Source organism: Phyllobates terribilis, unplaced genomic scaffold (genome assembly GCF_046119375.1).
Source record: "Phyllobates terribilis strain yellow unplaced genomic scaffold, ASM4611937v1 Scaffold_13__5_contigs__length_258822181, whole genome shotgun sequence".
In the NCBI taxonomy this organism is placed as follows: Eukaryota; Metazoa; Chordata; class Amphibia; order Anura; family Dendrobatidae; genus Phyllobates; species Phyllobates terribilis.
The window spans coordinates 29,787,081-29,801,961 of NW_027362773.1; the positions used below are offsets into that span (position 1 = coordinate 29,787,081).

At 47.0% G+C, this 14,881-nt stretch overlaps 1 protein-coding gene across 1 annotated transcript in view; it reads right to left on the bottom strand.

The window, feature by feature from the left end:
* VWCE (von Willebrand factor C and EGF domains) overlaps nucleotides 1-14,881 on the bottom strand; it is a 154,977-nt gene that overhangs the window by 124,492 nt on the left and 15,604 nt on the right. The window contains exons 3-4 of the mRNA XM_073658019.1: nucleotides 7,195-7,284; nucleotides 7,074-7,115 (exon numbers count right to left, since the gene is read on the bottom strand). Of these exons, the coding sequence (XP_073514120.1) occupies nucleotides 7,074-7,115; nucleotides 7,195-7,284 (132 nt within the window). The remainder of the gene's footprint in view (nucleotides 1-7,073; nucleotides 7,116-7,194; nucleotides 7,285-14,881) is intronic.

Sequence of the window (14,881 nt, forward strand, 5' to 3'; positions counted from 1 at the left end):
GGTTCAGCAGCAGTTACAGACCGCCAATGCGGGGGTCTCTGCAGGTGGGCCTGTCCAGCCTGAATCCAAGGTTGCCCTCCCGGACAGGTTTTCAGAAGGTAGGGACAAGTTTTTTGTGTTTATGGAGGCATGCAAATTGTATTTTGAACTTCGTCCCTACTCCTCCGGTAATTAGGAGCAACGGGTTGGTATTGTGATCTCTCTACTGCAGGGCAATCCTCAGTCATGGACGTTTTCGTTACCGCAGGATTCAGTTTGTCTCCAGTCTGTGGAGGGGTATTTTGGAGCTCTTGCCCTCATCTATGACGACACTGACCGAGTCGCCTTGGCTGAGTCTAAGCTATGTCGCCTTCAGCAGGGGAATTGGTCAGTGGAAACGTACAGTTTAGAATTCCGTAGATGAGCAACGGATTCCAAATGGAATAACTCAGCCCTTAAGAGTCAATTTTGTGAGGGGCTTACTGAAAGGCTGAAAGATGCCTTGGCTGTATTATTCCCCTCAGTCCTTGGAGGCTGCCATGTCTTTGGCCATACGTCTGAATAGGCGCCTTGGGGATAGACAGATGCAACCTTCTTCTCTGCGGCCTTCTTGTCGGGGTTGTGTACCTTTGCCAAGGGAGCGGTCTGGGAGTGAACCAGTACTGGGGGAGGTGGAGGAACCTATGCAGTTAGGGGGTGTCTCTACATCATACATCTCCCCGGAGATTCACAAGAAAAGAGGCGTATTTTTTTTTTGTGGGAAAAAGGGACACTTTGTTGGGACCAGTCCTTCAATTTCTAAACAAAAGGAGACTCGTTTAGCTCTCGGTAGTCTAGAGTTGGATAAATAAGGGGTGCATTTGTGGCCACACTGCAGTTCCCGCTTTGTCCTGACAGCACTACTAGAGAGCAAAATCGAAGAAATTTTTGTGTTTGTTGACAGTGGAGCCAGGGTCAGCATGGTTGATGCTGAGTTTGTGAAAACTCATGGTCTTGCTCGCTGTGCTTTAGCTGAACCTATTCCCATCTTTGTCATTGACTCGGCACCACTTGCACAGAGAGCATTTACTCAGATTGTACATAATGTAAAACTGAGGGTGGGGTCAGTTCATTGTGAAATCATCCCTTGCTATGTTTTGGAAAATCTCCCTACTCTGATTGTTTTAGGTATCCCCTGGCTGGTTAAACATAATCCGTTGGTGGATTGGCAAACCGGGGAGATTACTGAATGGGGAGATTACTGCCATGAGAACTGTCTGAATGTGTCTATTGCTGCTGTCTCTACGGGGATACTGCCTGCTTTTCTGGCTGGTTTTGAGGACTTTTTTCTGAAAAGGGGTGTCAGGATTTGCCTCCTCATAGTGCTTATGACTGTCCTATTAACCTGACCCCCGGAGCTAAACTACCAAATTCCAGACTATATAATCTTTCTTGCCCTGAGAGACAAGCCATGAAGGTTTTCATTGCGGAAAGTCTGGAGAAGGGACATATCATACCCTCATCTTCGCCCATGGTGGCAGGGTTCTTCTTTGAGAAGAAAAAAGATGGCAGTCTAGGTCCCTGTTAGATTTCCGGGAATTAAATCAAATTACCATCCGTGATCCATACCCTCCTCCTCTGATTCCTGATTTGTTCAGCCAGGTTGTGGGAGCTAAGGTAGTAAGGTATTCTCCAAGTTGGATTTAAGGGGAGCCTACAATCTGGTTAGAATCAGAGAGGGGGACGAATGGAAGACAGCGTTCAATACCCCAGAAGGTCATTTCGAGAGTCTGGTTATGCCTTTTGGTTTGACCAATGCACCTGCGGTATTCCAGCATTTCATAAATTATATTTTTCATCATTTGGTGGGGAGGTTTGTGGTGGTCTATCTGAATGAGATTTTGGTTTATTCACCTGATCTTGAGACCCATCGGGGCATGTTAAGCAGGTGCTCCAGATATAAAGGGATAATAAACTTTATGCCAAACTAGAAAAATGTGTTTTTGCTGTTCAGGAGGTGCAGGTTTTGGGGTACTTGTACTCATCCTCAGATTTTCGTATGGATCCGGAGAAGATCCGTGCAGTCCTTGACTGGGAACGTCCCGAGAAGTGGAAGGCCCTATAACATTTTCTGGGCTATACTAATTTTTACAGGAAATTCATCCAAAATTACTCGGTGGTAGTGAAACCTCTTACTGACATGACTAAGAGGGGGTCTGATTTTTCCAACTAGTCGGAGGCTTCTCTCCAGGCTTTTTCTTCCTTAACCCTAGAGCGCATACCTGGGGCCTCGCAGGCCCGCCCTGTTAATTGTTTTCTATTTTCTGCAAGATTACTTTAGTTAGAATTTTGAAACTCTAGGTATTCCTCAGGTATATAGTTGTTTGTCATTTTTGTTTGAGTTATTACATGTTATTTGCACACGGGCCTAAAAGGCCCCAGGTATGTGAAAAAGTAGATTTTTATGGTCATGCGTTCTAGGGTTAAAGAATCATTTTGCCACTGCACCTATTCTCAGTCAACCCGACCTTTCTTAACCCTTTATTGTGGAGGTCGATGCTTCGGATGTCGGGGTTGGGGCTGTGTTGTCTTAGGGTTCGTCCCCTGGTAAATGGCGTCCATGCGCCTTCTTTTCTAAAAAATTGTCTTCGGCTGAGAGAAATTAGGACGTGGGTAATAGGGAACTTTTCGCGATCAAATTGGCGTTCAAGGAATGGTGAAATTGGTTGGAGGGGGCTGTCCATCCTATTTCTGTTATTACTAACCATAAGAACCTGTCATATCTCCAGTCAGCTAAACGTCTTAACCCCAGGCAAGCCAAATGGTCCCTGTTTTTTACTAGGTTCAATTTCGTTGTCACTTTTTTGTCCAGGGGTTAAAAACGTCAAAGCTGATGCTTTGTCCCGGAGCTTCCCTGGTGGTGGTGACCATGAGAACCCTGCTCCGATATTACAGAAAGGGGTAGTTATTTCAGCTCTTTTTCCTGAACTGGAGGGGGAGGTGCTGGAAGCCCCTGCCTCTTGCCCTTCAGAAAAGTTATTTGTACCACCTGATCTGCGCCGTAAAGTAATCAAGGAACATCATAACTCTGTGCTTGCTGGGCATCAGGTGGTAAGGCAACCGCAGACCTCCTTTCGTTGTTTTTGGTGGCTGGGGTTGCATCGGGATGTAATTGAACAAGTAGCTGCTTGTAGTATTTGCGCACGTTCTAAGGTTTCGCACACCTGCCCGTCTTGTACTCTTCTTCCGATACTTATGCCTAGCAGGCCACGGACACACTTGTCCATGGATTTTATTACTGACCTACCGGTTTCTGCAGGCAAAACGGTGGTTTTGGTAGCAGTAGATAGGTTCAGTAAAATGGTTCACTTCATCGCTTTACCTGCACTTCTCAATGCTAAGACACTTGCTCAGGTGTTTATAAATGAGATTGTGAAGCTTCACGGGGTTCCCTCCGATGTGGTGTCTGATCGGGGGACCCAGTTTGTTTCCAAGTTCTGGAAGGCATTCTGCTCTCGACTGGGGGTGCAGCTGTCCTTTTCCTCTGCCTTCCACCCTCAGTCGAATGGCCAGACCAAGCGGGTCAATCAGAACTTGGAGACATACCTCAGGTGTGTCGTGTCCAAAAATCAGGAAGATTGGGCATCCTACTTACTGCTGGCAGAATTTGCCATCAATAATCATCGTCAAGAATCCACTGGCAGGTCGCCGTTGTTCGGTGGATATGGTTATCATCCACAGTTTGGTACTTTCAGTGGGGGGGGGGGGGGGGGGCTTCAGGAGTTCCTGAAGAGGAACGGTTTGCTTCATTGCTCTCCTCGGTGTGGCAGGGTGTTCTGTGTAATTTGAAGACCATGGGTGACAGGTATAAACTGTAATGCACACGCCCGGGCTGAGCGGCGTGTGCGTGTGATTCCACTGGACCGTGCCGGAGAGTGAATGCCTGGAGGGGCGTAACTAGGTATTCACCCGATCCGACCAGGGTCGCACGACGGCATACGACGCCAGTGCACCAAGGAGGAACCGAGCAGAGGGACCAGGTGCTACTCCAGGACAGACCCCGGACACGGCTGTTGACCCACACAGGGGAATACAGGAACAGACTGGTTAGGCTGGCACAACTGGTATGCAGGCAGGCGGGTATGCAGGCAGGGGGGTACAGGCAAGCACGGCTAGAGTGCAGACAGGAAGGCACTAGCAGGTAGGAACACAGGCGGGATAGGACCCAGTACACACTGGGACTCTGGAACAGAACCACAGATGTGGCGGACAAACACAGCAGAGTGAGGCCGCCCAGAGAGGTGAGCGAGAGCAGGGCAGGACGAGACCGCCCGGAGCGGTGAGCAAGAGCAGGGCAGGACGAGACCGCCCGGAGCGGTGAGCAAGAGCAGAGCAGGACGAGACCGCCCGGAGCGGTGAGCAAGAGCAGAGCAGGACGAGACCGCCCGGAGCGGTGAGCAAGAGCAGAGCAGGACGAGACCGCCCGGAGCGGTGAGCAAGAGCAGAGCAGGACGAGACCGCCCGGAGCGGTGAGCAAGAGCAGAGCAGGACGAGACCGCCTGGAGCGGTGAGCAAGAGCAGAGCAAGACTGCCAGAGCAGTGAGCAAAAGTATCAGAGCGGAGCAAGGCTGCCGAAGCAGCGAGCAAAAGGATCAGAGCGGAGCAAGGCTGCCAGAGCAGCGAGCAAAAGGGTCAGAGCGGAGCAAGGCTGCCGGAGCAGCGAGCAAAAGGGTCAGAGCGGAGCAAGGCTGCCGGAGCAGCGAGCAAAAGGGTCAGAGCGGAGCAAGGCTGCCGGAGCAGCGAGCAAAAGGGTCAGAGCGGAGCAAGGCTGCCGGAGCAGCGAGCAAAAGGGTCAGAGCGGAGCAAGGCTGCCGGAGCAGCGAGCAAAAGGGTCAGAGCGGAGCAAGGATGCCGGAGCAGCGAGCAAAAGGGTCAGAGCGGAGCAAGGCTGCCGGAGCAGCGAGCAAAAGGGTCAGAGCGGAGCAAGGCTGCCGGAGCAGTGAGCAAAAGGGTCAGAGCGGAGCAAGGCTGCCGGTGCAGTGAGCAAGGCAGAGCAGGCTAGAACCGCCGGAGCGGTGAGCAAGGCAGAGCAGGGGGGACAGGGCTCTGTTCACACGGAACAGACAGGAAGGGAAAGGCAGAGCCAGATACCCACAGGGTACTTGCAGAGAAGTAGCGAGTGGACCACAAACTCACAAACGGGAGTACAGAGACAACAAGCAGGAGTTAGGTACGAGTTCAGACTCTGCAGAAAAAGGAAAGGAACGGACATAGAGAAAAAACAGGTAAAAGATAGGAGAGAGTTCAGACTGGAACTGAGTGTACGGAGGAGACCGACACTGCAGCGGAATACAGGAGCGGGTCTGGGAATACGGCCCCCAGAGAGGCGGGACGAACAGGCAAGGAGCGTGTTCAGACATGACAGACAAGATACAGGAGCGGGTCTAGGTAATCGGCCCCTAGAAGGCGGGAGGAACAGGCTAGGAGCGTGTTCAGACAGGCCTGGAAATACAGCCTCCAGGATAGGCAGACAAGAGAACACAGAACGGGACCTGGCACCTTCAGAGTGAAAGCACACACTGAATGAAACACAATGCTCAGACATGGGTTAATTGGAGCAGCTGGTTTAAATACCAGGTGACAGACAGCAATAGGCTGAGGACGCACAAGGGGTGTGCCCACAGCAGGTACAAGAAGCAGGAAGTGATTGGGCGCCGCCCTTAAGCAGCAGCACACAGACAGCATGGAGGGAAGCCAGAGAGACATTCTGGATTGGAGATCAAGTGCGCGCTCTTGCACAGTGGGAGATGGACCACTATGCAAGGACGCCGCCAGGTATGTTACATAAACGTATTGCTGACAGAAAACGCTTGCCAGGTCCAGACCTGAATGTGAATGACTTTGTGTGGTTGTCTACCAAGAATATAAGATTGAAAGTCTCTTCTTGGAAGCTGGGACCTAGGTTTATTGGTCCCTACAAAATTACCACCGTCATTAACCCAGCAGCGTTTCGTCTTGAACTTCCTCGGGCCCCTAAGGTTCACAATGTGTTCCACAGGTCCTTACACAAAAGATACGTAGAACCTCTTGAGCCCTCACCTCTACCACCGTCCCCAGTAATGGTTGAGTGCTCCCAGATTGGTTTGCTCTTTTCACACCTCTTTTCCTAAGAAACCCGCTCCTGAGTGTCCGGAGGCCACTCGTAGAGGGGGGGTACTGTCACGGGTGTGTCAGAGGTGACAGACAGTCGCCCTGCAGTGGTATGCAGGAGATCTCCACGTTTGGCAATGCAGACAGCTGCCTAGATAGGAGGCTGTGTTTAGGACCCAGCGACTACCTCCCTTTAGTCTGGGTGTATATATACGTGGTGTGTCTAGGTGGGCGTCGCCGGTTGTACTTATTTCTACTTGGAACTTGTCTGAAGCAGCATCACGTCCTCTCTGGAGTCTTGAGGCTGTGTGCCCTGTTGGAGCTCTTCTAAAGCTAAGTTATTATTCCCCTGTGTTGTCTTCCCCTTTTGTCTTTAGAGTACTAGCGGAGGTTCACTAGTGCTCATCTCCTTCCACCCCCAGCTATAGCCTTACGCCAGGGATAGTAGGGCGAGTCACGTGATCGGCGACAGCTGCAGAGGCTGTATAGGGAAGTTAGGGGGAGACAGGGTGACACTAGTCCAGATTAGGAGGTCACCTCTTTCCCCTTTCCCTAGTGTCTGGGCTCCCTTTCCCTTTCCCCTCTGTGTTGCTCTCACACCTGGCGTGACTCTCTGTGTTGCAAACACACCTGGCGTGACACCAGGAGAACAAAGCGATCATCATTAGTCTGACTTGCCCGATTGAACTCTCTCCTGAATCCATAGATATCAGCAGGTTCTGATAACATTAGTCTAATGTGTATGGGGGACTTTCATTTTTATTTTTATTTTTTTACATTTTTTATCATGGTTTTGCTTTTGGGTTTTCAATTTTAGATATCATAGCACTATGTCACATTGGACAGGTTTACTTCTCTGGCATTGTGGTGATCAGATGTAAACTATAGGTCTGACCTCTTATACCTCATGCTCCATTGTATACTACATTTACCTCTATTGTTCTGCCAATAGGTCTGCTACCCACCTTTATCTTCCATTTCTCGATCATGTTCACTGGTATAATGATCTGAAATGAGACAATACCTCAGACTTTTTGGATTTGTTAGTGAATAGATAGAAACCACTTGGGTAATTTATGTCATTACCAGTACAGGTGATGCCATGATGACCATCTCTGCAGGAACACACATTAGGGGCAATACAGAATCCACTGCCACATCCATAAGAACACAGAGCTGCAAGATAAAGATAATCAGTTCCATCAGTGGAAAAGATATAGCTCTCAGAATAAAGCGATGCAAAAACAATTCTTTTTTATATAAAATAGCTTTTATTGTGTAAAAGCGCCAAAGCATAAAAAAACAATATAAATGTAGTATCGCCGTAAATGTACTGACCCAAAGGATTTTACCAATTTTATTAATTTTACCACACGCGGAACGGCATAAAAAAAAAAAAACAATTCCTGAATTATTGTTTTTTGTTTATTCTGCCTCCCAAAAATCGGAATAGAAAGAGATCAAAAAATCTCATGTGCCCGAAAATGGTACCAATAACGACATCAACTTGTCCCGCAAAAAACAAGCCACCATACAGCTCCATCAGTCGAAAAATAAAAAAGTTATAGCTCTCAGAATAAAGCAATGCAAAAACAATTATTTTTTCTATAAAGTAGTTTTTATTGTGTAAAAGCGCCTAAATATGAAGTATATAAATGTTGTAACGCTCTAATCGTACTGACCCAAAGAATAAAGCTGCCTTATCAATTTTACCACACGCGGAACGGCATTAAAAACAAGCTGTCACATAACTGTTGGCAGAAATATGGAAAAATTATAGCTCTCAAAATATGGCGATGCAAAACTTGTTTTAGTAAAAAAAAAATCATCTTTTAGTGTGTGAAAGCAGCCAAACATAAACACCCGCTACAAGGCCTCTTTCACACATGTCTGCCTCCAGTAAGTGTGGTGACAGTTTTCACACGTACTGGACACACTTACACACGCAGACCCATTCCAGTGAATGGGTCTGCGCACGTCAGTGTATTTCCACGGACCGTGTGTTCTTGGGCAAAACACGCTGACATGTCCGTGTTTTGCACGCCGCATGGGCTGCAAAACATCCAATACACGTGCACACTGATGACATATGGATAACATCCGTGTGTCATCAGTGTCACACGTACCGGCTCCTGGGAATTAGTGGTACACTTAGGGTTGTTCCCAAGCACTGGATGCTCAAGGAAGCTATCATCATTGTCCCCTGCTGGTGCCGAAATGAGCGCCAGTAGGGGACAATGTTGAGAGTAGCATTCTGCTCCCGCCATCTCCTAGTAAAATAAGAATAAAATAAAAAAATCATTATACTCACCTGGCTTGAGGTGACCACACACGCTGAGGAGCAGAGGAGAATGATTCGCATCAGTGAGCAGGTCCCTGAACTGCGCTGAGCTCAGTGACTGATAGGACAATAATCAGAGATTCCTCCAGCACCCGGTGCTTGGGAACAGCACTAACTGTACCACTGATTCCCAGGCGCCGGTATGTGTGATGCGGCACATGGGTGGTACACAGTTGCCACACATATGACACACAGGTACACACAGACAAGGATATCTCCGGTACTGTTTTTTTTCAGTATAGGAAATATCAGGATGTGTAAAACAGGCCTAGATCTGGTATAGCTGTAATCGCACTGACCCAAAGAATAGTCATCTAATCACTTATACCGCACGAGGAACGGCGTAAAAAATAAATAAAACCAATTCTTCACCTGCTGTTGATTTGTTCATTCTGTCTCCCAAATATCGCAGTAATAATAATAATAATCTTTATTTTTATATAGCGCTAACATATTCCGCAGCGCTTTACATACATTATCGTTGCTGTCCCCATTGGGGCTCACAATCTAGATTCCCTATCAGTATGTCTTTGGAGTGTGGGAGGAAACCAGAGAATCCGGAGGAAACCCACGCAAACACAGGGAGAACATACAAACTCCTTGCAGATGTTGTCCTTGGTGGGATTTGAACCCAGGATCCCAGTGCTGCAAGGCTGCAGTGCTAACCACTGCGCCACCGTGCCGCCCATAGTAAGGCGCAGCTTACATTTATCCTGGGCTCTACGTTGAGCGCTTACATCGGGGTTTCCATTTCAATCTCTGAAATGCGTGATTCAGACAGAACCCTCGGCGGAAGATTCCCTGTAATGAGGCAGATGGAATGGAGGCACTGTGGACGCTGTCTGGCCTTTGATCCGGCAGTGTCCGTTTTTTAGGCGTCCATAAAAGTGCCGTCGGCCATAGTTTTGTGCACTTCTGAAAAAAAGGACGCCTCTGAACAGAGGCCAGACGGAGTCCAGAGTAACTCTGATGCCTCATTATATTAAATGGATCCCTCGGGGGTTTCATCAAAATTAAGTCACTCTGAGATTTAGATGGAAACCCCAATGTAAGTGCTTAGCGTAGAGTGCCGGATAAATGTGATCCAAAATGTTATGTAAAATGTTCAAAACAAAAGCTTTAACTCAATCCACAAAAAAAGCAAGTCCCCACTCAAGTCCGTCATCTGTCAATGAAAATATAGGGGCTTCCAAGTTACTGGTAGTACAAAGGCTCTGGAAATGCGCTATGGCTCCTCATCCCCCAAAAGAAATCCAGAAAACTCCTCGCCCCCCTCCCCTCTGAGCTCCAGTTGTGCCTAAACCACATTTAGGGTCCACATGTTTGGCATTTCTATAGCGATGAGAGCCCGGCTAATTTACAGGTTCATGTCTCCAGAAGCACAAGCTTGGCACAACGTACTGGGCACTACAATGTATGAGCACTACAACATATTGGACACTACAACATACTGGTCACTACAACAGCAGTTTGTAATTTTCACTCAGCAACATTCACTGCTGCTCGTGTCTGAAAAACACCCATGGAGTCCAAATACACTGTGTTCCAAATTATTATGCAAATAATATTTTCTCAGATTTTCCCAAATTACCTATATGAATTGCAGTCATTGTAATTTTCCAGTCAAATAACTATTAGAGTACAATTGAAAGGTTTTTGTACAAACTGCCTATGATAACAGTATATTTTTTAAAAAATAAAAAACTCAAACTGCACTCAAAATGCATGTTCCAAATTATTATGCACAGCAGAGTTTTCAACCTTTTCATTTTAATAAAGAACAAAAAAAATTGTCATTTTTGAAATTATAAGCATTAGCAGGTTATTACAAACTGAAATCAAACAGTTTTCAACTCAAAAGTTTATTCTAGGTGATGTTACATTTGCACATAGGACCGCTTGTTCGAAAGGAGCTTCTGAACTCTCTCATCCATTGAATTTGTCAGGTTTTGGATGGTTTCTGCTTCAATTGTTTTGCATGAGGACAGAATACCCTCCCAGAGCTGTTGCTTAGATGAGAACTGCCTCCCGCCATCATAGACACTCTTTTTGATGATGCTCCAGAGGTTCTCAATGGGGTTGAGGTCAGGGAGCATGGGTGCCACACCATAAGTTTGTCCCCCTTTTATGCCCATAGCAGCCAGAGATGCAGATGTGTTATGTGCAGCATGAGACGGCATGAGCATGAGCATGAGAGAAGGAGACACCACACCTCTGGGTGAGGTGCAGTACCTCTGTGGCGACTGAACCCTCAGGGGCGCCACACCATCTAGAATTCTAGATACGAGAAATTTCATATTCGCCGTCTTCCACCACAGGAGGAACTGTGACAGTGGCGTCCCTATCTGATACATCAGCCTTTTTCAACAAGGAAACATGAAACACAGGTTTAATCTTACAGGAAGTAGGGACATCCAACCTAGCAGCAGACGGGTTAACAACCTGAAGCACTTTAAATGGACCCACAAACTTAGGACCCAGTTTTTTAGAGGGAATCCTCAACCGCAGGTTCTTCGAGGACAACCAAACCATGTCACCCACAGTAAACAAAACCTCTTTACGTTTCCTGTCAAAATACTTCTTGGACTTCTTGTTAGCCTCTTGAAGGCTGCAACGTACATTAGTCCAAACTCTCTCCAAATCACCGGAAAAATTCTCCTCCTCCGGCACCGCCGACCCCAATTTGGAGAACGAACCAAAAGACGGATGTCTCCCAGTACAACAAAAAAAAGGAGAACACCCAGCTGAGGAGGATGTATGATTGTTAAGGGCAAATTCTGCGAGAGGCAGAAACTCAGACCACACCTCTTTATTGTCCGCCACAAAACAACGCAAAAACTGTTCAACATCCTGGTTCTTTCTTTCAGTCTGTCCATTAGACTCAGGATGATAGCCAGACGAAAATGACAAATGGACTCCCAACCTGTCACAAAAAGCACGCCAAAAGCGAGCCACAAACTGAGGTCCTCTATCAGAAACAATATCCGTGGGAACGCCAAGGAGCTTGACAATCTCCTTAACAAACGCCTTAGCGAGTGCCTTGGCGCAGGGCAACTTAATGAATGGAACCAAATGACACATCTTACTAAAACGGTCCACGACCACCCAGATGACAGTAAAACCCTCGGACACAGGAAGATCAGTAATAAAATCCATTGTGAGAAGCGTCCAAAGCACACTAGGAACCTCCAGAGGGCAAAGCAACCCCGCAGCAGGAGTATGTGAAGCCTTTGACCTAGCACACACAGAACATTGATGCACCCACTTGATGACTTCCTTCTGCCATCCAGACCACCAAAAACTGCGACTGATAAGTCTCTTAGTCTCCGAAATTCCTGGATGACCTACCAACCGAGACTCATGACACTCCACAAACAAATCTCTCCTAAAGGCTCTAGGCACGAACAACCTCCCATGGGGAGTGTTAGATGGAACATCATCTTGAGCTTTCAGAATCCCATTCTCCAACACGGAGTCCAATGCCGCCACCACAACTCCGTTCTGTAAAATGCTCTCCTCCTCCTCGGCACCGATCGTAGCAGAGAAGCTGCGAGATAAAGCATCGGCTTTAACATTCTTAGTACCAGGAATATAGGTGTCACGGGTGTGTCGCCACGAAGATCGTCACGATTACACAGCCTGACTTCTCGCAGCTGACTTTTTGGTGCTTTGTGTTTTCGGCAGTGAGGGAGTTAATTCTCTCTCTCTCTGTGCTAGACGAGGTCCAGCCTCGCCCAGCTGCAATCAATGCTGCTGTAGTGAGTCTCCTTCAAATGCCTGCTGGTCTGTTTGGGAAGTGTCGGTGAAAGCATTTCATACAGACTGGATCGTGGTATTTGGAGTTTCTGAGATAAGTGTATTTGGAGTCTTTTTCCCTTCCTCGCTTTATCATTTATCTCCTTTCCCGTTGGTGTTCCCTCTGTTGTAGTTGTGTAGTTTTTGTATGCAAGGTGGTTTTGGTTTTTCCCTTGTACTGTCTCGTTCGTCTAAGTACTGTGTGTGGGCATATTATTACTTGTCCTCTTTTGTTGTGATCGGGGTCCTTCTCAGGACTAGATTACTTAGGTGCAGGGATCCTCAGGAGGTAGGGGTTACGCTGGCGGCCTGGACCTCTGTACCTTTAACAGTACCTCCAGGTTGAGGGATTAGTCAGGGCCCCAGCTTAGGGTCAGCTTAGGCCCCCTACCTCCAGTATACAGAGACAGCGTGACAATAGGTAACAGAAAAATGAAACCGAGAAAAAAAAAGTGCCCACCTAGCTTGACGGGCATTCAAGCGCTTGGCAGAATCTAGATAGATCAAATTCTTATGATCTGTGAAAACCTGAATAGGAAATCTAGTGCCTTCCAAAAAATTATGCCAATGTTCAAACGCGAGTTTAATAGCCAGCAACTCCCAATTTCCAACATCATAATTCAGTTCGGTTTCTGAATTTTTTTTCGAAAAGAAGGCACAAGGATGTACTCCACCCTTGTTCTCCTGAGACAAAACTGCTCCGACCCCGACCGATGAAGCATCGACCTCGACCAAAAAAGGCTTGGTCTCATCAGGCTGCATAAGGATAGGGGCAGAACTGAACCTCTCTTTGAGATACTCAAACGCTTCAATGGCCTCAGTAGTCCACTGAGCCGTATTCGCACCTTTCCTGGTGAGATCGGTTAGAGGTTTAACAATTGCAGAAAAATTCTTATTGAATTTCCTGTAATAATTGGCAAAACCCCAAAATCTCTGTATAGATTTCAAACCAATAGGCCTAGGCCATTCCTGCACAGCCTGAACCTTCACAGGGTCCATCTCAAAGCCCTCGCTGGAGACAATGTAGCCCAAAAAACTAATTTTCTGCACCGTGAACTCACATTTCTCCAGCTTAGCAAAGAGTGAATTATCACTCAATAACTGCAAAACTTCACGTACACTCTGCCAATGGGACTCAAGATCTGGTGAATAAATCAAAATGTCATCCAAATACACAACCACATTCTTACCAATCAAAGATCTCAGGATGTCATTAATAAGGTTCTGAAAAAATGCAGGTGCATTGGTAAGACCAAAAGGCATCACCAGATTCAAACGCCTGAGTTCTGCCTCAGCAGATGAGATTCGATCAGGATCGTCATATAATAGCCCCATAGCAGAAAAAAATTCTTCAACAGACCTTAAACACGGATCATTAGGTTGGAGAGAAAAGGCCCACCCCTGTGGTTCATTGTGCAAAAGTGACATAATAAAACCAATGCGCTGTGATTCATTCTCAAATGAAAATATAACAAACAAGCATTTTTAAAGGAAAAAAAATCTTACTGTTTACCATAAAAAATATCAGGCAGTCCTACCTTGGGTTTGACATAATGCGCTCCAGAACAGCTACTCACGTGTTGCTGAAGCTCGGCCACCTCCAGAGACAATCCCTGCAGGCGTTGAGCCAAATCCTGGACGGAAACCATACTGATCCCCGAATTTCTTTCCTTTTAGTTTTTTGGGGTGGACTTACTGTTATGATCTGCAACATGAACTAAGGAAAGATATGGGAAAGCTGTCGCTACAGTATGACTAAGCTGAATCCCTACGATGTAGCGGGCTGTCTGTTCCTAGCGAACAGACCCACCTTAGTCCTTGGCTAGTCTGAGCGAAGACCTATAGCATAAAGGGAGGGGTCCCTAAAAGAACTAAGGACTCGGACAAAAAATAGGACACCTCCTAAACAGAGTTTGCAGAACACAAAAAGACAAACTGACAAAAAGGTACTAGAGGTCCCAGAAGGACCAAGCGAACTGACAGAGAAAGACACAGAAGCACCTGGCTAGAGAAACAGTCAAACACTGAAGTCCAGCACAGCCAAAAGGGCGGGGGTGGAATATAAAGGCAGATGGTCACGTGACCGCAAAACACAAGATGGAAAAAACAAACAGGAGGGTTCTAACAATTAAACACCTGGGAACGCCTATGATTGCAGCATTCACCGAGACCTGAAAAGGGGAGGTGCATCCTATCAGGATGCTGCGCACGGATCTCGCTTCCTATAAAGGATCCAGATGGAAGACACCACAAGGTAGGACCTTGCTATAATCAGGATGGTCGTATTTCATGCTCTGCTTCTGAAGAACCCAGTGCTATCCCGAACCCAGTAAATACCTGGCTTGGGGATCTCTTTGTCTTTGGAGCAGGAATTCCCTATTGCGATCTATACTTAATAGCCCTTCTCTCCATTTATTTCAGGGAGACAAGGATCCTGCTCCAAAAAGCAAAGACCAAGTGTCCCATAAATATGCCATTTGTCTTAAGAAACTGCTTTCTTCCCACAAGAAACGCCTGTGCCAAAAATGCACGGACAAAATTATTAGAGAGGAACAACCCTCCCTGATAGAAGAATTAAGGGGAATGATTCGCCAGGAAGTTCAGTCATCCTTGGCCTCATTTTCTCAAACTCTCTCA